The sequence below is a fragment of the Glycine soja genome, chromosome 9 (assembly GCF_004193775.1).
Source record: "Glycine soja cultivar W05 chromosome 9, ASM419377v2, whole genome shotgun sequence".
In the NCBI taxonomy this organism is placed as follows: Eukaryota; Viridiplantae; Streptophyta; class Magnoliopsida; order Fabales; family Fabaceae; genus Glycine; species Glycine soja.
Window position 1 is genome coordinate 40,110,522 of NC_041010.1, and position 21,975 is coordinate 40,132,496.

Here is a 21,975-nt window from a genome sequence, read left to right on the forward strand (position 1 = left end):
AGGTCACTGGGTTAATAGCCTGTGTTTTTTTATTTTAGTAATTCTTGGATTTCATTCCAGCTTTTTATTTATACTGTAATTTGTGCTTTACCATTATTAATGGAATTTGTTCCTCTGCAAAATGTGTTTAACACTCACTCCTCTTAGGACTAATAAAGACTCTTGCAATCTCAGGATGACTACTACAGTACTACTACTACTACCAAACATCATCATTATTATTGAGTAAACATGATATTACAACCAACAAAACAGTATTGTGTGCATAGCAAGGTTCAGGATTCTCTGCAATCGTGATACTCACCATTCAAAATTTTGATTTTAAGATGAAATATGAAAGAATTATATGCAACAAATTTTCCTGAGAATTGGACGATGACCGCATGATGTGCAATTTAAAATACAACTGCACCTGATCCCATTCAGTCCAGTCCAAGCAAAGCCAACTTACGTAATACATTTGTCCATACACATCTTTAGCAAGGTTGAAAAATAGAATCTTAAAAGCAAGCAAATTTACAAAAAAAATAAATGAAAAATTATAGTACTAAATCACTCAGAACTAGCAAGAGCTGACTGCAATACATCTTCAAGATACTTCTCAGCATCGGCATACTGCCTTTTCTTATCCTCAATTGCTAAGGCAGCCAAAGCTTTATCCTGGACAATCCCAATCAACAGAAATGTAAGAATTAACACAACATAGTTTTAAAAACAGTCAAGAATTATAACAAACAGAAAGCATGTAAACATGAAATACCGGAGGCAAATCTTGGTAACTCCTCAGAGTATCAAGGATGGGCTTAGTTTTCTTCTCTAGCTCCTTTCTATGCTCGGCCATTTCAACCAAAATCCCATGGCTAACCTCTGGGTTATAACCTGAACGATCCAGCATTCTCTGCACCAAAGGTTATTCAACATGTAAAAAGATAACAATCAGAAGTATAAAAAATGCATGATACAATAGCATAAAGAGTACAACAATTCAGTATTATTTATTAATTTATTAATGGTGGCAGGGGCACATGGCAGTGAGCCAAAAATCTGTCATAAATATCCTAGACTGCAGCATATGACAAAATGAGAATGTTAAGATTGATGTGTGGTCATACAAGAAAAGATAAAATACAAAATGGCGTTATACGAGAGAAGATTAGTGTAGCACCCATTGAGGAAAAGATGACTGAAAATTGGTTAAGGTGGTTTGGGCATGTACAAAGAAGCCCCAAGAGGCACTAGTTAGAAGAGTATATTACATGATTTTTAGCACAAGAAAAAGGAGACCGAAAAGTACATTGGAGGAAATCATCAAGGGAGATAAAAAAAGGGATAAATATCAGAAGAAATGAAATTTGATCAAAAGTACACAAACTAACAAATCACAAACTTAAGGGATAATATCATATTATCATAAGCATCATAGCATAAAAGAGGTTTAATGGGTATGGGATTATTCGCTTTTCCCTCAATGACTAAAGTTTTCTTTCTGGTTGTTCTCATTCCCATCCTTTTCTTTTTTCTATCTATATCTCTTGTGCGCTAAAGATAAATCTCACCTCGAAGATCAAATTTCTCAAGCATCCCTCCACAAGAAAAAAGAAAAAAAAAGACACCATACCTTGTAGTTGTCACATTGCTGGTTGTACTGTCTTTCTTTTGCAGCCATTACTTGTAAGTTTGTCTCCCAGCTTTCCTTCTGAGCCTCACATGGGGCAACCTCGTCTTCTAACTGAGCAAGTGTTCTGTTTAAAAATTACTTCATGTAAACTTAGCAAAATAACTGATAACAAGAGAGTGTATTGTGCCAAAAAGCTGAATATACTATCTAAGGAGACATCATGTGATGCAGCTGCAACAACTAAGTTGAGGTGTGTGCAACAACCGCATTAGGTCGTGATTGCCACAATGCAATCAAAACTTGCAAGGCAACTGGAGTGTAAAACACACAATGAATGCATAAAAGCACCCAATTGCAAAGTTTTAAATTGCAGTTTGCAATACTGCAGTTTTGGATGCTTCCACAACAACACCACACCTGCAATTATATACCTACAATTTTCTGCAATTTTGACAATTGAAATTTAAAACCCTGTTTAAGTTAAATCATTTGAAAATTTACCTTTTTAAATAGGTTAGCCTGGCTATGGCCTTTCTGGTGTAATCAAGTAGAAGCTTGGATTCCTTGTTCACTTCAGCCCTTTTTTCCTCAACTTCAGTCTTCCTCAAGGAAATATCACCCATTGCTACAAGAAAGCTAAACACAGATTCCAGGGTGAGTTCAATATTCAAACTTCAAATATTGATGCAGAAACCAAAGCAAAACAAGAATGGTGAAAGCAAACAAAACACACCTACTCATTTCAGTATCTCTTATATTCAACAAGTTGGCGACATTCGCAAGAACTTGTGCCGATGTAACCACATTGGAGGGCAAGCTCTCCTGCGCCAATCCCAGATTCTCCAAAATCTCCCTAATCCTCGCAGCTGCAATACCATTTTCATTTTTTTGGTACAGAATTTGAAATCCAAGTAAAATTGCATCGTGATCAAGCAATAATGGCTATGCTCAAATACCCTAACCCTAACCCTAACCTTGGGATCGGTACTCGGAGGACTTGAGGCGGAAATCGCGAGCGACGAGGCGCGCGGCTTCGTCTTTGGCTTTGGAGAGAGTCATGAGATGGTTCAAATGTTTGACGCTGCGCGGCGTGTATTCGAATTCAGGAACGGATTTACCCGCGCCTTCGAACGTCTTCGCCAGCCACTCCTTCACTTCTGCCATAGCCTCTTTCTCACCGCCACTCATTCTTCTTCGAATCAAACTATTTCAGATCAAATCGAATCCTTCGTCTCAAAGGAACCAAACAACGAATAAAACAAACGTTACCTGCTTCTTCTAAATCTGCATCAATGATCAAAAGTTTCTACTTTCCTTGCTTCAGTCGCGCGTTATGGTGAACAAAACCTCCATTTTTGAATTTTTATTCAAGGACTAAATATCCAAATTCTCCCTTCAATTTGTCATTAATTGTTATTGTTAAAAGAATTTGTTTTTTTTTTTCACTCAGTTTAATCCCTCCGATAAGTTACGTTAGGGATTATAACAATAATATAACAAGACAATTATTTGAAATTTAATATATGATGGATGATACATCATTTATACATAATGTTTTATATATTAAATATTTTTTAAAAAATTACCTTTTTCGTATGTGGTCTCTAAAAAATGTACTAAAACATAACTACAATTTTTTTTAAAAAAAAAAAGAGAAAAAAATATTATATTTTGATTTTAAAAATTTAATCATTTATAATGTCGTGTTAATTTCAAGTTGTTATAAACACATAAAATAAAGAGGACAAAATTGAAAATGGTCATACTATAGAAATTAAATTGAAATTCTTTTTTTTAATCGATAGAAATTAAAAATGATATCAAAGATGTATAAAATTTACAATCAATCAATTGAACTAAAACTTTTTGATAAATTGAAATTCTTCATGATAAAATTTAAATTAAAAATATGTATTATAGTATTATTTCTAGAAATTAACCAAACAACTTGAATCACTGTTGTTCACATCAAATTTCTATGGCAAATAGGACAAAACAGATTATAATTTATTTATAATAAAAAAAGACTAATTTAAACGAGTATGATTTGTATACATAGAGTCATAGACTGGAATATTCAAAGACAGGTAGACTTAAAACATATTTGAAACAAATAAAATTATATAAAAAAATAGAGAAAAGAGGAAGGCGAAGACCGCAAAGAAAGAATAGTTTTCAGGAGCAGAAAGAGGTTTTCCGTCGTTTCGCGTTTTGCGTTTTGCGTTTTGAGTTCCGAAACGATGTCCTCCATGGCCATCACCACCAGGGACAGAGATCGAGAGCTTCTCATCCCCGTCGCCGACATCCCCGCCGGAGATGCCGCCGTTTCCCCTTCCCCCAAGCCATCGTCGTCGGCGTCGCCCCCGCATCATTCCGGACGCGAGGTGATCTCTTCCCCCCAATTAGGGTTTTGAATTCACCACCGCAATTCGTTTTTTATTCCTCTTTTTTTTTTCTCCAATTGGACTCTATTGAATGTGCTGGGGTTGGAGATTTACTTGAAAGTTTCTCCCTTGACTTGGATTGAGGTTTTTCTGGGGATGAACCAGTTAGGAATTGGGGAAGTGATAGTTTCTCTTTGATAAGCAGTGTGTATCATGATTCATCAAATTGTATTCAAAATGAAAAGGGATAGCGAAATTGGCTATAAAGTGAAGCTATTTATCTAGTGCTAATTATTGTAAGCTGTATAATGGAGCAATAAAAAAAATTATATATAAGTAGAATTTTTTTTAGCTGTATATATTTGAAGTGAATGTTCTTTTTTGTTTTCGTGGTTTTGAATTAGGAAGAAGAGTTATCTCATTCTTTTAGTTGCATATATTGAGAATTTTTACTCTGCCTTCATGACTATTTGTCTCACAGGTTGCTCATTTTTTCTTGTTTCTGTCTATTTGTAGACTTTTTACAAAGTTATTAGAAGCTGGGCATCAAAAAAGTTTATGACTGGATGGTACTCTATTCCTTCTTCTGTCCAATTATCTTGATATTCAAGTATAGATATATAATATGTTGATATCTATTGTGTATTCATACACATGATCTTGTTTGTTTCCTGAATGATTTTTCCCTTTGTATGCCTTATATTCTTTGAAGTGTTGGTTTATTTTCTTATTTTTTTTTTATCTTCATTTTATTTCCACTGGCATCTTCTTTTTTATGGTGTTGGATTGCAAACTGAAAGTTGCAGAGCATAATAGGCTACTGAACAATGGAAAGGTCTTACTTCCCCTCAATATTAGGGGAGGATATATAATTCCTAGCAATATCAAAGAGTCCAAGTGATACTTTTTATTTATAGGGAAGTCTTAATTGAATGAAAATCCTGGGTTGAGACTATAAATCTCCAAATCACTTACTGAACACCAGTAACTAATATGCACTCTTTTATGACAATTCCCAAAATAAGTACCACAAAAATATGTAACAAACTCATTGTTCTCTCATCACTTGATTTAAATTAAAAGGACACGATGATGGAGAAATACATAGACTTTAGATCATCAATGATGACTTAATAGTGAATACTTGCTCCTGAGAGTATTTGTTCTTGTCCAGTATACCTCTCTCTGCTTGTACATATCTAAGATTTGCTGCATTATATTTGGACCAGTGGTCGCTTTGTCCTTTTCTAATTCATAAGGTGCTTTGTTTCTTTTTTTTTTTATTGCAAGGTCCTTTGTTTCTGTGTTGTTTAATTGCTGATATCTCACTGCTAGTTTTTTTGCAGTGTCATTCTCTTTCCAATTGCAATCACCTTCTATATAACATGGTGGTTTATTCATTTCGTGGATGGATTTTTCTCTCCTATCTATGCTCAACTTGGAATTGATATTTTTGGTAAGTTCTTATGTTTTATGATATTTCACAATTAACCTTATGTAAAGATTGTGACAAAGTTCATTTTTTTTTTGTCAACAACTTATTTTGTCTTGTGGCAGGGATTGTTTTAAGAAAATCATGTCTTTTTCACTTTAGGCTGCTAAAAATATGGCTATTTAGTATTCTGTTTCTTGGATGTATATTTGAACGAAGTTATATTCATAATATTCATTTTTTCTCTATTTTTTTTGCCAAGGGGAGGGTTGGATTATTTCGAGTTGAAATGTCCAGTAGAGCAACAAAACTTTTTCAATTGATTTTACTGTTTGAAACATGTTGAAATTATTTGCTAATACTTGGTCAGGTCTTGGATTCATAACTTCCATAACTTTCATCTTCTTGGTCGGGGTTTTCATGTCATCATGGTTGGGTGCATCTGTCCTGGGCCTTGGGGAGTGGTTTATCAAGCGAATGCCACTTGTTCGTCATATTTATAATGCCTCCAAGCAGATTAGTGCTGCTATCTCTCCAGGTGTGTGTTTGCCAACATTTAACTCTTAATTTTGATACTGGCATGAATGAAATATTGGGTGAGAAAAGTTTATGCTAACATGCATATTGTCACAGATCAAAATACACAAGCCTTCAAAGAAGTAGCCATCATTCGGCATCCACGTATTGGAGAATATGCATTTGGATTCATCACCTCATCTGTTACCCTTCAGGTTTCTGTGATACTTCAATGTTTGGTGGCTTTTAATTTCAGAACATTTACTTACATCATTGCTTGAATTGGAGTTTCATTAAGATGCCCCGGTGTTACCACTTCAATTAATAGTTTATTGTTACTTATAATGTAATTTTAGTTATTTTCTGATGGAAATGTGTCAATCTGGATGCTAATCTTTGTCTTGCTTGATTGATATACAGGTTCAATGGTCTTTACTTTATGAATAATACAAAGTATGCACAGTACAACTAATGCTTGTTTGGCTTGATTTGATAACTAATAGAATTATTATTTTACATTTTGCCCATCTGTTTATGAATAAGAACTCTTTGCATGGCTGAGGCAATTATCATCGCTCCTTGTTGTTGCACTCCTGGCATCCAAGATCCATTATTCTGATGTTGTTGGTTGCTATTTAGATTTTGGCACTTTTGATGTTCTTTTTCAATTATTGTGTGTCTTTAAAGCCAATATACAATAAACTATAGGAAAGTTTCCATATGGATAAGAAATTCATGCTGAGAGTTTGATGAGACTGGTTTGTGGTTAACTGTTGTTGATTATCTGTGTTTATATAGATTTTACACAACATTGCATGTTGAAATTATTTCTCTTTTTTTAATATTTTTTTTTACAGAACTATTCTGGAGACGAGGAGTTATGCTGTGTCTATGTTCCTACAAATCATCTTTATATTGGTGATATATTTCTTGTCAACACCAAGGATGTCATTAGGCCAAACTTATCAATTCGTGAAGGAATTGGTGAGTGGTTCTTTTATATTTACTCGAAGTCTCAAATAATAGAAGTCAAATCAGGCATATTTAGTTTGCACTGTGGTTATGTTACAAAGATAGTTTGTTTACTTAGTTTCCTTTCTGTGGCTCTCTCTCTATTCATGGTGCACTTAAATTTGAACTATAGGTTTTTGGTCTTTTAAATTTGGAATATATAGGGACTCAACAAGTAATTATTGTTTTACCTACACATAATCTCATGTTTTCACATGCTTTTTTCTACATTTTCTAGATGACACTCTCGTCCTACTACAACATACTATCTAGATTTTATGCGTACCTATCATGGCATGTGTAATTACCATTTTTTGATACATATGCGTACCTATCTAGGCTAGCTTATGTACTTCCAAGTAGCAGGCAATGTGTATATAAGGTTGTATGTGTGTGTTTTTGTTGAGATATCACTGCTCTTGGACACACACTAACTACAACTACTAGGACTCATAATAATAATAATAATCACTAGGACTATAAGAAGAACAAGAATAACAATAACACTAACTAACAAGAATAGCAATAACAATAATCCATTACGCTCTAGTTTCAACATATGTTAGAATTTGTTTCAAAATTGAGAAATTGTTATTTCATAATAATAAAATAACTCATTTCACTCTAGTTTCAACATATGCTTGAATGTTTCAAATTGCAGAGATTGTTGTTTCGGGAGGTATGTCAATGCCACAGATCCTATCAACGATCGATTCACGCATCAGACTAGGGGAAATAAGTAGAATCAACAGAAGCTGAGTGAAGGGCAATATTAGTTTTTCATGTTATAGTTCCTTGGTATCTTGTGAAGCCATCAGAATGACAATGCAATCATTGGTTTGGATGCAAGTATTGAATATACGTGATTGATTGTTCTGAGAAAGTCAGACTCTGATGGCTTGTGTAACATTCGTTTGAGTAAGAATGTAGGATTTAGCATTTGTTTGACAACCTTACAGAATTTTATTCTCTGCTTCGAGTCTCGAATTTTTACCTGTGTATAATGTACTACTACTGGTTCTCACTCGTTATAGCAATTCAATTTTGTAGTGCTGATTGATTGATTGATGGTTTCTAGCTTAATGCAGTGTTTCTATGTTATCATTAAGATTTAGTCTAATCAAAAAGTTATAAATTATTGTGCTATAATTTGTAGTATGCCAAGAGTACATATCGTTATTAAAAAAAAAAGTGTATCAATAGAGTATCTACAAAAATTTATCTATACATAGTCTTCTGATGAGAAAAGATATTTTTACTAGGTTGTGATTTCACTTTTTGTGTGTGAAGAACAAAAAATAAAACTAACTGTTCTTAGAGCAAAAAAGCTGAAATAAAATATCATTGATTATATAATAAATATAAGTGATTTTTTTTTATGTTTTGGGGAGTAGAGACATGAGTATCTCTTAATTAATTGCCGTTAGTTCAAAAAAAATTTGGACATGTGTACTCTTATTAAATAGATCATTGTCATTTATATGAATGCAATGAGATTTTATATATTATTATGCCAGTCCTTAAGGTTCAAACGATTTTTGTTTGGTGTAAGATTTGTAAACGCACCTTAATTAACAAATATGCATACATTAGTAATATATTGACATAAATATTTGAAATTGCAGAAGGGAAAAATGTGTATATAAGCAGCTATATTATGCCAATAATCAGTGAGTATCGGCTCAATAGTTAACACTTTAAAAGGTGTTTAAATTCTATCATTCTCAATTCTTTATACATAGTTGGATTTGGACCCATCTTTAGATAAAGAATTTTATACTTTTAGTGCTATTATAATACTAATACTTTAATTATGGTTGAAAACATAAAAGCAAAATGAAAGTATTACTGAATTTTCAAACTGATCTATTTGTTTAAAAAGCAGTTTTGATTATTCTATTAATTAATATAGTTTTGATTATTACTATTATCTTTTAGTAGTATTTTCTTAAATTTTATTTGCATAACAAGCCGAATTGGGGATACAGTAAGCCCACTTATTTTAGATGCTCTCATTTGAAAAGAAGCCCAAAGTTACTCTTTAAAACCCTAACTCTACGATTTGGAAGCGCAGTGTTGCAATCGATCTCTAAACCTAATTGATTCGAGGATTTCTTTCATTCCTTCTGCAAAGTTTGCATTTTTATCCCCATTTTCGTTATTCAGCATCTAGGGTCCATGTTTTTGTTTCTAATTTTTTTATATATGAACTTATTTTGATTCTTAGTCGCTGAAACATCAAATGGACAGTGACGATTTTGATTCAAAGGTCTCGTTCGTCGTAATTGGCCTTTTGGGCCTTGCCGACCTTCCTTATTATTCCGAGTCCCTTTTCAGTTCAAAACAATAATTTTTTTTCTCTGTTCTTAATTTTTCGTACATATTCACGTTTTTGTTTATCTTTGGCTTAGATTTATCACTAGTGCTCGATATATAGAACTTAGGGGTTTGTTTGATGTGTTTTGGCCAATGATTAAATCATTGTAAATAGACAAGCATATGTCTGAAGAAGTTATTCAATGTAGAATATTCTAATCTTCTCTATGAGGCCAACATTACCGTTTATTATATTTTTAATTCTTTTTTTTTTTTTTGAGAAATTGTTACATCTTAGGAAAAATTCTTAATCTAAGAAAGTAAAGTCTCCACATGTGTTGATCAGATTTCCAATTTTGAATGCATGTATCTTAAGTTTAATCAATTTTAGCATTGGCTATATATCCATTTTGATTATTTGAAGTGTGTATACTGTATGATAAGTTTTTCTTTTATGCACTGGTTTTTCTTCTGATGTATTTTTTCCCGTTTGGATTATTACCTTCTCATGGTTTTTGACAGTGATGATATAATTTAAGGCCTTTTGATCTGATGGGATATTTTGAAAGCAAAATGAACCATATTGAAAAGTTATTTACCTAAAATTTAAGTTGGATTCTGACAGTGGAGTAAGGAAAGCAAAGTGGTAGTCTGGTAGATGATATTTTAAGCCATGTTATTCTATTTTTTAGTGTGTTTCACAGCGGGTTAATGATATTAATATAAGAGATTACCCTTTTACCAGCAAAGTGTAAAAATGTATGATCAGTTTTTAATGCAGGGGGACTACCAAGTTTGAATAGTTTTATACTAATATTTTAAATTATTTATCAAAATTAAATCAAAATATAAACATTAGTTGCTGAAATATCAAATTTAAGACAAAAGAGGCCAAATTGGAAAACTGGATTAGACTATAGTGTTTTACAAAGTAGCTATACTTGTTCGGACGAATCATTACCCAAAACACAAAATAGTCACATGAATAATCAAATTAGTCCTGCAGCAAAGTCTAAAACTTTTTAAACAATTTGGCCATTCAACCCAAAGAAGATTTTTTTTTTCTTATTAATAGTAAAAGTTTTCAAACCAAAATAGTCTTGCTGAAGCTTTTTATTTAAAAAATTAATGATTTTGAGTTGTTTGCTGCGGAATAATGTGTATGAGCCAGAACCGTTTAATTCATATTTTCCAGCTGTTTGATGAGGATTATGGATTAACTTTTTTAAATTAAAATTTCCAACTTTTTTAAGTTCTAGGTGCGTATTTAATACTGATAAACATTCTAGTTACGGAAAATGTTTATAGTTGCAATAAATTGAATTGTCAAACCATCTGTCTTGTACAAGCAACAATTAAAACTTTAATTTTAGATGCACCTTAGCCTGCCTATGTCTCTATCAATGTGAAACAGAATATCACAAATTACTTAAAAATCACAACTTTTTTTTTTTCTTTCTAAAACCAAAGTGAACGTAATGTGTGCAAACTGCAAAACAATAGTACAACCACCAATCAATTCTCCAAACCCAAAATATCTCTGACTTTGTACATTTCTTGAGATGTTCCCCTTCTTCATGATTCACAAGATCCAGGTGTAAGTGATAAATGTAATCTATCGTATAAAGAAACATGGGAAAAACAAGTTTAATCCCTAATTGCAACATGTATAAACAATAGACAATAAATTTAGAAATATCCGGATAGAAAGAAGACATTTGATCCATTGACTAGTTCATGGAGAAGAGAAAGTAGAGTTAAAATGTAATCTTGTTTCTTTCATATTTCTTTATATGATAGATTACATTAATTTGTTTGTAAGATGTTGAAACTCCTTTGCAGGTGCAGTTGCATTTCCCAATTTGAATGATTGGGGGGTACTTCAACATATCATGAAGTTAACTTCATCAAAATGTACAAGTAGGTTTCAGGTTTTGGATCTGTACTCAATTTCATGGAAACAATAATACATAAATGAAAGCAAGTTAACTCAATGGAAGATTTTGAATTATATGTTCAGCATTTTTAAACTAAATATATATAAATGTTTATAAGGCAACATGAGCCAACAATTAAACGAGACATAGAAGAAGAAAAAAGAAATACTTTCAGCACCAAATCCAGTTAAGATATACAAGCTAGTTAGAAGTTTTCAGAGATTGTTTATCAAATCTTGTATATCAAATCAAACGTAATTTGCAGGCTCATTCAGTGTGCATTGCTTCCCATGTTGTGCTTAACACAATGTTGAGACCTGAAAAATGTTTCATCATAAGATAGCATATGCCAATGCAAACGAAAACGAGAATATGTCAAACAAAGTGATACTCTCGAGATTTTACCTCTTTCCACTTCTGTTTAAAAATCACATCAGTTTTTGTGTCCCAATTCTACTCTTAACTCACATTAATGACATCTAACAAATTCTGGAGTACGAATGTCAAATAATTTAATAAGTAGTACATGTTTAGAAAAGTTTTTTTTTCTTCTACAAAATCATTATTATTTTTAATATTATTTCAAAAAATTAATGAAAGAATCATTACTTTTTTCAAAATAAGTTCACATAATCAACTACGAACTACCAAAGAGACGAATTTGATATTTGAGTTTAATTTTTATTTATTACGAGTGTAAAGATTTTTATGCATGGTAAATATATTGTTAATAAATTAAAGATTATTATTTTTTAATTAGAACTTATAGGTGCAAAATATTTTTATCATCTCTATTAGAATTTCTTCTTTTAACTATTTTTTTATCTATAAAACTCAACTCGAAATATGATGGAAAAGAAAAAGTGATAGAATCAAAGGTGGGGTGAGTTTGATTAAGGGCAAATGAGACAAGAAAAATAAAATAAAAATGGAAAACTCACTAGATATATTCATTATATATCTTGCCTATTTGCATTCACTTTTTCTATATTTATTCATCTTATTTTTTATTTGTTTATTTTCTTCCTAGGACCGTTAAGGAATTCAAGTTCAGTGAATATTGGTAGATTAAAAATTATTTTTATAGAGGAGTGATATATAACACACTTTTTTTTTAGTGTACACTCTAATTACTTACATCTTATAAAAAATTACAAAATAGAAAAAATCATTGAATAAAACTCAAAAAATTATTACCATTCATAACATTACAAATTAATAAAAAAATAATCTCATAGATATAATTAATTTATCTTATCTTTTACCTATTTAAAAATTAAATTATATTATTTTTTTATTTTTAAGAGACTAATTTATTGTTATATTACACAGAAAAAGAGGTAAGGTGACAACCTGCCCCAACTAAGACAATTGAGACATAACAAGTGTATCTCACAGACACAAAGTAACTGACTAAATCTGAAAAAACAACGTACAGAGGTCGTGGTATGAATTCAGTTATCAAATTGATTCTGTATACTGTATCCAACACGACACCAACTCCTCACAAGTTCTTCAAACCAAACCAACAGCTGTGAATAACTCTGTCTCACTCTCACTCTCTGAGTCTTATGTGTCCCTCTCTCACACTTTTCCATTTCACTCTCACCTTTCCCATGATCCCAATTCTCCACCCCAACACTGAATTCTGCAATTTCTCATCTGGGCACCGTTAAATTTCCAATCTTGCCACCGTTATCTCATCTGGGTCATTCCATTTCGCCACCATGGCGCACGCCAAGACCGATTCCGACGTCACCAGCATGGACACGTCATCGTCGCCAAAACGCGCCGTTTACTACGTGCAGAGTCCCTCGCGCGACTCTCACGACGGCGACAAGTCATCGACGGCGACGCACGCCACGCCGGCGTGCAACAGCCCCGTGGACTCGCCGTCGCACCACTCCTACGTCCACCACTCTAGGGCTTCCTCTTCGAGCAGGGTCTCCGCCGGCTCCTACAACAATATCGCCTCTTACTGGGGGAGGAATAATAAAGGGACCCGCAAAAACAAATTAGGGTCATGGACTCATGATCAGTGCAAGGTCATTCAGGAAGAGGAAGGGTATTATGGGGAAAGAGAAGGCTTTTCTAGGAGGAAGACTCAGATCTTCGTTGGGATCCTAGCCTTTGCCTTCATTTTCACCCTCTTTTGTTTCATCATTGCTGGGGTTGCCAGGCCACACAAAGTTCGGATCAGTGTTAAGGTACTATAACTATAATATAATCACTCACATGTATGCTTTTATATTCAATATTGCCACTTGTTGTTTTTAATTCAGTAAATTAAATGGTTGACTACGAAGGGGTGTGTGTGTATGATTATATTATAATATATTACTTGTTTTGTTAATCAGAGACCACATCTTTTTATGTTTTTTCTTATGTAGTTTGAAGGAAGCGACTATTGTATGTATTTGTAGAGATAGTTGTGCCTATACCATTTGAGGTTGGAGGTGTTCACAATTATTATTGTGTGATCGTGTCTCGAACAGGATTATCTGATCTCTGAAAAAGGATACTTGTGGGAAACCAAATGAATCCTCTTGGATTTAGGATGATGTCTAGGACAGGAAGGAATGTTGGATCAGGCACTCATGTGGTGTGATTTAGTTGAATTGCAGTGATTTGAAAGGAATGCTGTCTTTCAATTTCAGTGATGTCTACTTGTTTGATGCATACTTATAAAAGCAGTACTCTTAGTGCCATGTTAATGTGCAGTTTGACCAACAAATTGCATCCCCCAACCTTTTTTAACTTCTGTACCGCAATTTTTCATGTCACTGTGGATTTCTTGTTCTGGTGAGTTAAATTATAAATTGAGTCTGTTTGCACGCGGTATTTTTATGCACTTTGCATATCAGATAGAATGGAACTTGATATCCTTGGAATTATATGTACACACAAGGACATCGTTTGAGTTCACAATCATGCAAGTTGTGGCTCCTTATTTATTCTTTCTAATTATTCATTCTCTTTTTACTTTTTCCAGCTGACAATTTGTTTCACACACTGATAATAAGTGCCTTCTTGAAAATTTTATTCTTCATCTACCTACTGCTGGCTATGGCCTTGTAGGTTATGGATGTGAAGAGAAAAACAAATTCAACTTCTCTTCTCGAAGTTACATGCTTTAATTATCTATCTCCATTTCTCTACCTTAAATTATTAATGAACTTTCAAGGTAACCTGATTGACTCTTTTCTTCCAGAGTTTCACAGTACACAACTTCTTATTCGGAGAAGGGTTGGATTTGACAGGAGTTCCAACCAAGATGCTGACAGTAAATTGTTCAGTAAGAATGACAGTGCATAACCCTGCAACCTTCTTCGGAATTCATGTCAGCTCTAAAGCAGTGAATCTTATGTATTCTGAGATGACAGTTGCAACTGGTGAGGTAAGAATGAAATATAATATCTAACACTGACCTCTTTGACTTGGAAAAGGATTAGTTTGAGAATTGAGGGTAATATATGCTTTGTTTCTGCTTCTGATGTTGATAATGATCACCAATCTTAACAATTACATTCCGTGTTCACGTACACTGCTGCTGCAGCTGAAGAAGCATTATCTACCAAGAAAGAGTACCCGGATAGTGTCGTTGAACCTGCAAGGAAGCAAGGTTTCTCTATATGGTGCTGGTGCAAGCTTAATTGGCTTGGTGGACAATGGAAAAATACCAATGACTCTTGTCTTTGATGTTAGATCGCGAGGGAATATTGTTGGGAAGTTGGTGATGTCCAAACATCGGAGGCGTGTCTCTTGCTCAGTGGCTATTGATTCCCACAACATCAAACCCATCAAACTTAAGGAGAATGCATGCACATACAACTGAGATTTTGGTCTAGCAGCAACCAGTTTCTTGTGTGTGCCTTTTCAATTCATTCTGTGTTGGCTTTTAGGTTTCTTGTGAGACAGGTAAAAGGTTCAAAGAAATACTATCATAGAGTTAATATTGTAGAGGTTTTACAAGTACAATTTTTGGGGACATGAGAAATGAAAATTAGTAACAATAATGGAATGGTATAATTCTATTTCCTCTTCTTCCTTCTTATTGCCTTGTGCTATTTCCGTTATTGATACTGTCTTGGCTTGACTTGACTTATGCTATTTTTCTGAGATTTAAAAACCAAAGAGGACCCTGAATTAGTGATAGTTAAATATCTACTTTTATAAGTTATTATATATTATATTTCAAACAATAAAAACTGTAAAGTTAGGTTAGATAAAATGTTCAATAAAAATATTACAAATAGATCAACCGGTAAGAAATTATTTTAATTTAAATAGTGGGTTCAAATTTTAAGAATATAGTCGTGTTTAAATTCTGTGGGGACTGGGGAGGGTTTTATTAGTCTTAATACTCTTATTTAATTTGAGTTTGAATAAAAGAATCAAATAAAATGTTAAATTAAAGTAAAATATAACCATATTCTACGTTTCAAAAATTAATTATCAGAGATTAAATAGAAACAATTCAAAATGCTTTCTAGTTTTCATGTCGAATCAACAACTTATCTGCTTAATCAATGCTTTCTTTCCTGTGGTATATGAAATTAAGCAAATAATGACATGCAATGCCCATGTGAAGCGACAAAGCGAAAAACAGTGTAGGCAAGCCAAGTTACACTTGACTTGAAGCTGTCAACAGAGTAAAGATATAGACAGGAGTGGAACCAAATTATTTGATAACTCCATGAAAGCTTCCTTGCTTGTGTTAAATTGGCAGTAGCATTTGTGGTGATCCAGTTCTACATACTAACTTTTCCTGTCATCATTCATCTCGGATAGTCCTCAATTATCAAATTTGCTTGTGTTGAATGGTATAGCATGTTTACAACCAACTGAATATTGCAAGAGTATAGTAACGGGCAAAACCCGCTCTGCCATTTACTGGTTGGTCCTGAGGGCATAGATAAACCATATTTCCTACTTCCAAGTAGATGCAGAGCCGAAAAAAATAACTGCTGTGTTGTTTAATATTCTAGGCTATAGATGGGTGTCCTAATTTCAACTAGCAGTCTACAGGGACAAAAGCATAAAAAGCCTAGTAATATTCTACCTCAAAGATTTGGAGTAAAAAAACACGTGCTCACCACTTTCAAACACATTGACAAACCTGAAGTAAAGATTATGCGGAGTGAAACAAACCGATAAAATCATAAAACCACGCAATTTGAGTGCACAAAGTCAAGAGTTTTCCAATGCATTGTGACCTATTCTGAAGATTCAGGGGCTAATCTCTCAAATTCTTCATCCCAACGTCTAATGAAGCTAATATAGTTACATCACAAAGTACATTAAACATCCGCAGCTAATACATTCCTCCAATTCTATCTCGTCCCATTCCGCGCCTATCATCTGTTGCACGATGCATGAACGTATCCCGGCGATATTCTTTTGGTGGTGGGCCACCTCTTATTGGAGAGCGGCTTCTCTGTCTAACATCTCGAGCCCATCGACCACCACGATGGTGAGGAAATGATGGCAAAAGAGGTGGAGGGGGTGACAGTGGCCTCCTTTCAAATCCTTTCCCTTCATCAGAGAAGCCATCTCTTCCACGATCTCTATTATCCCAGTCCGGTGGGGGTGGCCTATCAAACTTGTTTCTCCCCCTGTAAGCATCTTCTATGAAATCCATACGCTCTCTGCGCAAATGGGGATCTGGAAACTTGCCTTCATGCCTGAGTGGCGGCAGAGCAGCAGACCCATACTCTCTAGGGCCATTCCTTGCCAACCCACGAGGAGGAGATCTATAGCCATTCAAAGTCCTTTCAGGGGAGCGATCAATTGGAGGTCCAGGAAAGCGTCTAGGAGGAGCATGAAGTGGTGGAGGTGCAGGATAAGCCCTCCTAGGACTTCTAGCAGGTGCATTACGAGACCTATTACAGCTGTTACAATGGTCCCGCCTTGCAAAGTTAAGATTATTACACCTGCAAGATAGTAAAGCTAAAAGATATAATCTCCACAGAATGATCTTAGCTATTTGGATGTTTAACAACCAGAATTCGAAATAACTTAGGGCTATTTAAAAGATAGGTAAGAGCAACAAGTAATTCCAATGAAAATGAAAGTCTGATCACAATCAGAATTCAGAAAGAATTGCCCTTACAAGGGATCAGGACAAATCCAATCTCCCTCCCTAGGACGCACATTGGGATTATTTCGATTGTTGCCTTCCCCTCTAGCAAGTCCAGAAACAAAGCCAGGCCCGTCAAAAGCTCTACCCATTGGCCTGCCCCCTACTCTACCTCGACCATACGAGGGTGAAGGGTCTCGATATCTTCCTGGGTCTCTCCCACCACCATATCCACGGCTTCGTGGCATGTTATTATAATCAGAACCAAAACGGTGATCTGCATCTCTTCGGTGAACTGGCGATGAAGAACCTGCACGAATTCTATATCCTGGGAAAACATAGACAGTGAAGTTTGAAAATAAGTGACTTACAGGAAGTGAGAGAAAATTCAGCATTGCAATCTACAATAGAATCCAATAATATTGTGATTATGCAACTGTCATATAATCAGATTGACATTCCAAAGGGAAGGTTTCCACCACACAGGGCTTTTCCACCTCATGGATACGAAAATTAAAAATGTGTGGAAGAGCGCAGGAAGTTTATATGACAACACCTTCAATGTCACTTTTCCCAAACCTGATCCATATTACTGTAAAGTAAACAAGTTCTATGAGCAAGGTTTTCCACTAATAAGTTACCTCCTTCATAATCATATACTTGATACCAATTTTTCCATCTCTGATGCTACCACGATATAATTAAAAATACAAATCATTTAACCTAACAATCTGAAATATCAAATCCAAATTCATATTTTGGAGCCACGGCAACCTAGGGGTTGCAGTATAAAATAAGAACCAAGCTCAAAACCAGGTTAAGAGTATGCACTAACCTCTCCTACTAAAAACTAATCCAACAAGACAAACAAACAATAGACCAATGTTATTTTTACCCTTTTGAAAGTAATCAAACTCAGGAGCACAATATCCAAATGTATACTCCACAAGGAAACAACCAACAAACACCACCAACATACTCCCAAACTTTAATACCCCAATCAACCACTTGTTAGACTCTTTTCGGAACCATCTCTGTTAGTATGCTATGACAACCAAAGGTAGATTCAAGCAACATAGTTCACCAATTTGCAGAAAAATTATACAAAGGAATGGCTCAGGCAGATAAACCCCATAGAAGCCATGTGCAACAATATCAGCATCCAATTCACCCTTTTTGGAATATACTATGCCCCCAAGTAACTTCAAAACAACAGTAGAAAGAAATTGGACATGGAGAAGGGCATTCTCTCATTTTAAGAAGATACACATCCCTTTTCTGTGCCATATTGGTGTACCCAGTCAATGCATCAACGTGAAAAATATCAGGATTCAGCAGAAGCTATACAGCCATGTTGATATCAGAAGTTCTTAAATTTCACTTGTGGAATTACTACTCTGGAAAGCAGTCTTCCATGTTGTAAATAAAGAACCATCAGAATCATCCCTACCGAAGAAGAAAAACCATAGAAACTAAAATGACAACCATCAGCCCAACACAATCGTCGCAAGGACTATATTTCAAAAGTTACCCAGTATCTGGAATTGGAATAACCATGTGGAATTACTACTCTGGAAGAACCATCAGAGGCATCCTTACCAAAGAAGAAAAACCAAAGAAACTAAAATGACAACCATCAGCCCAAAACAATCATCACAAGGACTATATTTCAAAAGTTTCCAGCAGCCTTGCATGTTGTAAATAAAGAACCATCTGAATCACCCCTAATCAACCAACCAAAGAAGAAAAACCATAGAAACTAAAATGACAACCACCAGCCAAAAAAATCATCACAAGGACTATATCCAAAAGTTACCCAGTATATGGAATTGAAATAACCAGGAGTTCAATGACAAAAATACCAAATACCAACAACCCTATGAAGTTATCGTCAGTAAATGTCATCTTCACAAAATGTCAGGTGAGCTTCCACAAAAGTAGCAAATTAGAAATTTATCCACCCACAAACACATCTTGCAGCAGAACCTAGATATGCCAGCCAAGGATTGGTTATAACTGTAGGTTATTCACTGAAAACAATTTGTAATGGTCAGTTTCAGTCCCCTACAAACCCTGTAACAATATGGATGTTCTAGCACATTGTCCACTCTGTATCATGTATGACAATAACTTCAAATTGTATCCCAGACTGCATTAAATTCAACAACATTGTCTTAACTTTCACAAATATCCCAAACCAAACATATGACCCTAACTCTGCAAAATGAAAATCCATGCAACAGATTCTGTGCTGCAAAGCCCCAAGTTCATGCAGAATGGACTATTTCCATCATCCAACTCATTTATTAACCCTTTAAATAATAAAAAAAATCCCAGAACATGATCCAAAGCTGAGTTCATGGTAACATGCCTTCCTGAAGGCCCAAGATCTTGCAGGCAACATCAGAGCTGTAACACATAAAGGCAAAGTTTATTCACTGTTGACACTCCATAATCGACAGGAGAGCCATGTGTGTGGCATGTACATAATGAATACACAGCAGATCTAACAAAACCCACATCTGTACAGATACAATCAGTCAAATGCGGAAAAGAAAAAAAAAAGGCAATTTTTATCTCGTCTAACCCCCAAATAAATAAAATACAACAAATTCAAGTAATCAATTCTACTTGAAATTTGAAAATTAAGCTTTCACTAATTTATACTTCCGCCCACATTTGGTTGGGACTAATTCTAGGAAAATTTGCTTGTTTTTCAAAAGTTTTTCAGAAAGTTGACTTTCTCCAACATAATTAGACAAGCACTTAAAAAATGAAGACTATGGGCAGCAAATGGATTCTCAATTGCTCTCCCGCTTTGTTGTTATCAACGAGCAAATGACTATATTATTGGGGTTATCGATAGTCAAGTTAATAAACCAATAAAATCCAATGCCAAATACACCAAAAAGTCCAACAAGGCTTTCAGTCTTTCAGATGCAGCCTAAAGTGAAAACGAAACATATAACTTCAAAACAATAAAAACAAAAACAGATCCAAACAAGCCACAAACTCACCAATTTCGCACCGTTTTCAAGCATTAATCCATTTTACAGCGCACCGTATCCAATATTTTTTTTCATAAACCAATTTAATAGTAAAAAGACAGACAAACCAGCCAATCCAGTTTCTAAATCAATATTCCGAAACGAAAAAATCGAAAAACCTAACTCAATCATCCGCATCAGTAGGGTTACGGAGATGAGAGACGGAACAAACCAGGTTCATCGGGATATCGATCGGAGCGGGAATAAGGAGGAGGGGGATCACGGTGGAGTTCGCCGGGCTCGAAGTCGGCGACGCGACCACCACCGGCTGCGACGGCCTCGGTGTGGGAGGGGCGGACGACGAGGCTGCTCAGAAGAGGTGGGTGATGATGTGGCGGCGCGGGTTCCTTGTCCCTCGACGAAGCCATCGGAGATTAACGCTTTTCTCGATTCTAATACAAATGTTTCTTCTTTTCGATCACCACCTCGTGCAGCATATAAACCCTAGATTCATTATATGCAATGCAAGCTTTGCCCGTTTTTTTATTTTTAATTGAAACTACGCAAAACGACAACCGTTTTTTTATTTTTAATTGAAACAAAGCAAAACGACAACCGTGTTTTACTAAATTTGATTTCCAACTTTTTTATTTTATTTTTTAAGTAGAGAAATTGAATATACGATTTGTTTTGTCGGTTTCAATTTTCATCCATTCATCCGATTAGCAAATTAAAATTTCAGATGAATACTTTTTGATCTAAAACACAGATGTTGTTTGAATCGGAAAAAGACTAATTAAGATCTCTCATTAAGTTGATCCACATTATTGATGGTATTTATTCAACAGCTCAAGATTTGAGTTTAATTTAATATAAAATAAAATATGAGCAGTTCAATTTTTATCTAATTATTTCACTTTGTTAATCAATCGTATGAATGCGTAAAAAATAAAATAGATTTTGATATCTAATATATTCTTGGATTTTTAAATTTAATTTATTCAAACTCTATTAATAGTAAATTTACAATTTTCTTTCACATAATAAAGGCTTTGTTAGGGTGTGTTTGGAGGGGGGAGGGAGTGTTTAAATGTTTTATTATAAACATTTATTCTGTAACTAATCTTGTAGTTAAGGCTGCAGAAATATTTACTTACGTCAAAAAGAGGATTTTTTGAAAATGAATTGTGATGTGTTGTTAGGATTTTAGAAATTTAATTGCAGTGCGATGAGTTGGGTGGATCAGACTTTGGTGACGGATGATTGGCTAGAAAATAGGATGAATTTACAATGGTTTTCAATAGAGATGTCTGTGATCATTGTCTAAATATTGTGGTGAGATATGGAAACTAGTGTTAGGATTCAAAACCGTTTCATTTCAACGCTAGATGTTTTTATGCTTATTTAAAATCTAGAAGCAACATTAAACAAAATATTTGCACTGCGGGACAAACAGGTAGAGGTACGTTGTTAAGGGTGTTCGAACAAAGGTTGTTAAATTCTTCTCTGAGCATTTTTGATCATCGAAATGGGAGAGGCCTTAAATGGATGGTGTTTCATTTTCGTGTCCTTAGCTTAGGAGAATTAAAAACTTACTACTTAGTTTTGTTTAGAAGAAATAAAGGAGGTGATTAGAAGTTGTGATGGTAATAAGAGTTTAAGGGCCAAAAAAGTTTAATTTTAGACTCATCAATT

General features: G+C 34.4%; 4 protein-coding genes and 1 non-coding gene across 7 annotated transcripts; 3 read left to right on the forward strand and 2 right to left on the reverse strand.

The window, feature by feature from the left end:
- Positions 1-336: 336 nt before the first annotated feature.
- LOC114425842 (AUGMIN subunit 1-like) lies at positions 337-3,041 on the reverse strand. 2 transcript variants are annotated; one of them, XM_028392807.1, is made up of 7 exons: positions 2,888-3,041; positions 2,593-2,807; positions 2,352-2,484; positions 2,120-2,254; positions 1,619-1,742; positions 761-898; positions 337-660 (listed from the first exon to the last, which is right to left on the reverse strand). In XM_028392807.1, exons 2-7 carry the CDS (start codon positions 2,804-2,806, stop codon positions 553-555), a joined length of 852 nt encoding a protein of 283 aa, XP_028248608.1. In that variant the 5' UTR covers position 2,807; positions 2,888-3,041; the 3' UTR covers positions 337-552. The 2 variants fall into 2 exon arrangements, with proteins under 2 accessions (XP_028248608.1, XP_028248609.1); XM_028392808.1 differs by having other exon boundaries at positions 2,593-2,810; positions 2,888-3,021.
- Positions 3,042-3,732: 691 nt separating this feature from the next.
- LOC114425264 (protein LIKE COV 1-like) lies at positions 3,733-8,044 on the forward strand. The gene is made up of 7 exons (XM_028392116.1): positions 3,733-4,002; positions 4,519-4,571; positions 5,349-5,458; positions 5,805-5,972; positions 6,068-6,165; positions 6,808-6,934; positions 7,623-8,044. Exons 1-7 carry the CDS (start codon positions 3,859-3,861, stop codon positions 7,718-7,720), a joined length of 798 nt encoding a protein of 265 aa, XP_028247917.1. The 5' UTR covers positions 3,733-3,858; the 3' UTR covers positions 7,721-8,044.
- A 1,161-nt stretch (positions 8,045-9,205) lies between these two features.
- Positions 9,206-9,290, forward strand: LOC114369031. The gene has a single exon (XR_003657493.1). It is a non-coding gene; the product is annotated as a small nucleolar RNA Z43 (small nucleolar RNA).
- A 3,249-nt stretch (positions 9,291-12,539) lies between these two features.
- On the forward strand, positions 12,540-15,246 carry LOC114425538. The gene is made up of 3 exons (XM_028392483.1): positions 12,540-13,421; positions 14,426-14,611; positions 14,771-15,246. Exons 1-3 carry the CDS (start codon positions 12,942-12,944, stop codon positions 15,047-15,049), a joined length of 945 nt encoding a protein of 314 aa, XP_028248284.1. The 5' UTR covers positions 12,540-12,941; the 3' UTR covers positions 15,050-15,246.
- A 1,078-nt stretch (positions 15,247-16,324) lies between these two features.
- Positions 16,325-20,806, reverse strand: LOC114368878 (RNA-binding protein EWS-like). 2 transcript variants are annotated; one of them, XM_028326158.1, is made up of 3 exons: positions 20,513-20,806; positions 17,327-17,621; positions 16,325-17,147 (listed from the first exon to the last, which is right to left on the reverse strand). In XM_028326158.1, exons 1-3 carry the CDS (start codon positions 20,706-20,708, stop codon positions 16,529-16,531), a joined length of 1,110 nt encoding a protein of 369 aa, XP_028181959.1. In that variant the 5' UTR covers positions 20,709-20,806; the 3' UTR covers positions 16,325-16,528. The 2 variants fall into 2 exon arrangements, with proteins under 2 accessions (XP_028181959.1, XP_028181960.1); XM_028326159.1 differs by having other exon boundaries at positions 17,327-19,702; positions 20,513-20,766.
- Positions 20,807-21,975: the final 1,169 nt, after the last annotated feature.

Coding starts and splice junctions, on each gene's coding strand:
- LOC114425842 (XM_028392807.1), bottom strand. CDS start 2,806: ATGAGTGGCGGTGAGAAAGAGGCTATGGCAGAAGTGAAGGAGTGGCTG. Junction 2,255..2,351: donor AGAGATACTGAAATGAGTAG/GTGTGTTTTGTT, acceptor ATCTGTGTTTAG/CTTTCTTGTAGCAATGGGTG. Junction 661..760: donor GTTACCAAGATTTGCCTCCG/GTATTTCATGTT, acceptor GGGATTGTCCAG/GATAAAGCTTTGGCTGCCTT.
- LOC114425264 (XM_028392116.1), top strand. CDS start 3,859: ATGTCCTCCATGGCCATCACCACCAGGGACAGAGATCGAGAGCTTCTC. Junction 5,973..6,067: donor TAGTGCTGCTATCTCTCCAG/GTGTGTGTTTGC, acceptor ATATTGTCACAG/ATCAAAATACACAAGCCTTC. Junction 6,166..6,807: donor CCTCATCTGTTACCCTTCAG/GTTTCTGTGATA, acceptor TTTTTTTTACAG/AACTATTCTGGAGACGAGGA.
- LOC114425538 (XM_028392483.1), top strand. CDS start 12,942: ATGGCGCACGCCAAGACCGATTCCGACGTCACCAGCATGGACACGTCA. Junction 13,422..14,425: donor AAGTTCGGATCAGTGTTAAG/GTACTATAACTA, acceptor CTTTTCTTCCAG/AGTTTCACAGTACACAACTT. Junction 14,612..14,770: donor TGACAGTTGCAACTGGTGAG/GTAAGAATGAAA, acceptor CTGCTGCTGCAG/CTGAAGAAGCATTATCTACC.
- LOC114368878 (XM_028326158.1), bottom strand. CDS start 20,708: ATGGCTTCGTCGAGGGACAAGGAACCCGCGCCGCCACATCATCACCCA. Junction 17,622..20,512: donor TCGATATCCCGATGAACCTG/GTTTGTTCCGTC, acceptor ATGTTTTCCCAG/GATATAGAATTCGTGCAGGT. Junction 17,148..17,326: donor TGGATTTGTCCTGATCCCTT/GTAAGGGCAATT, acceptor ACTATCTTGCAG/GTGTAATAATCTTAACTTTG.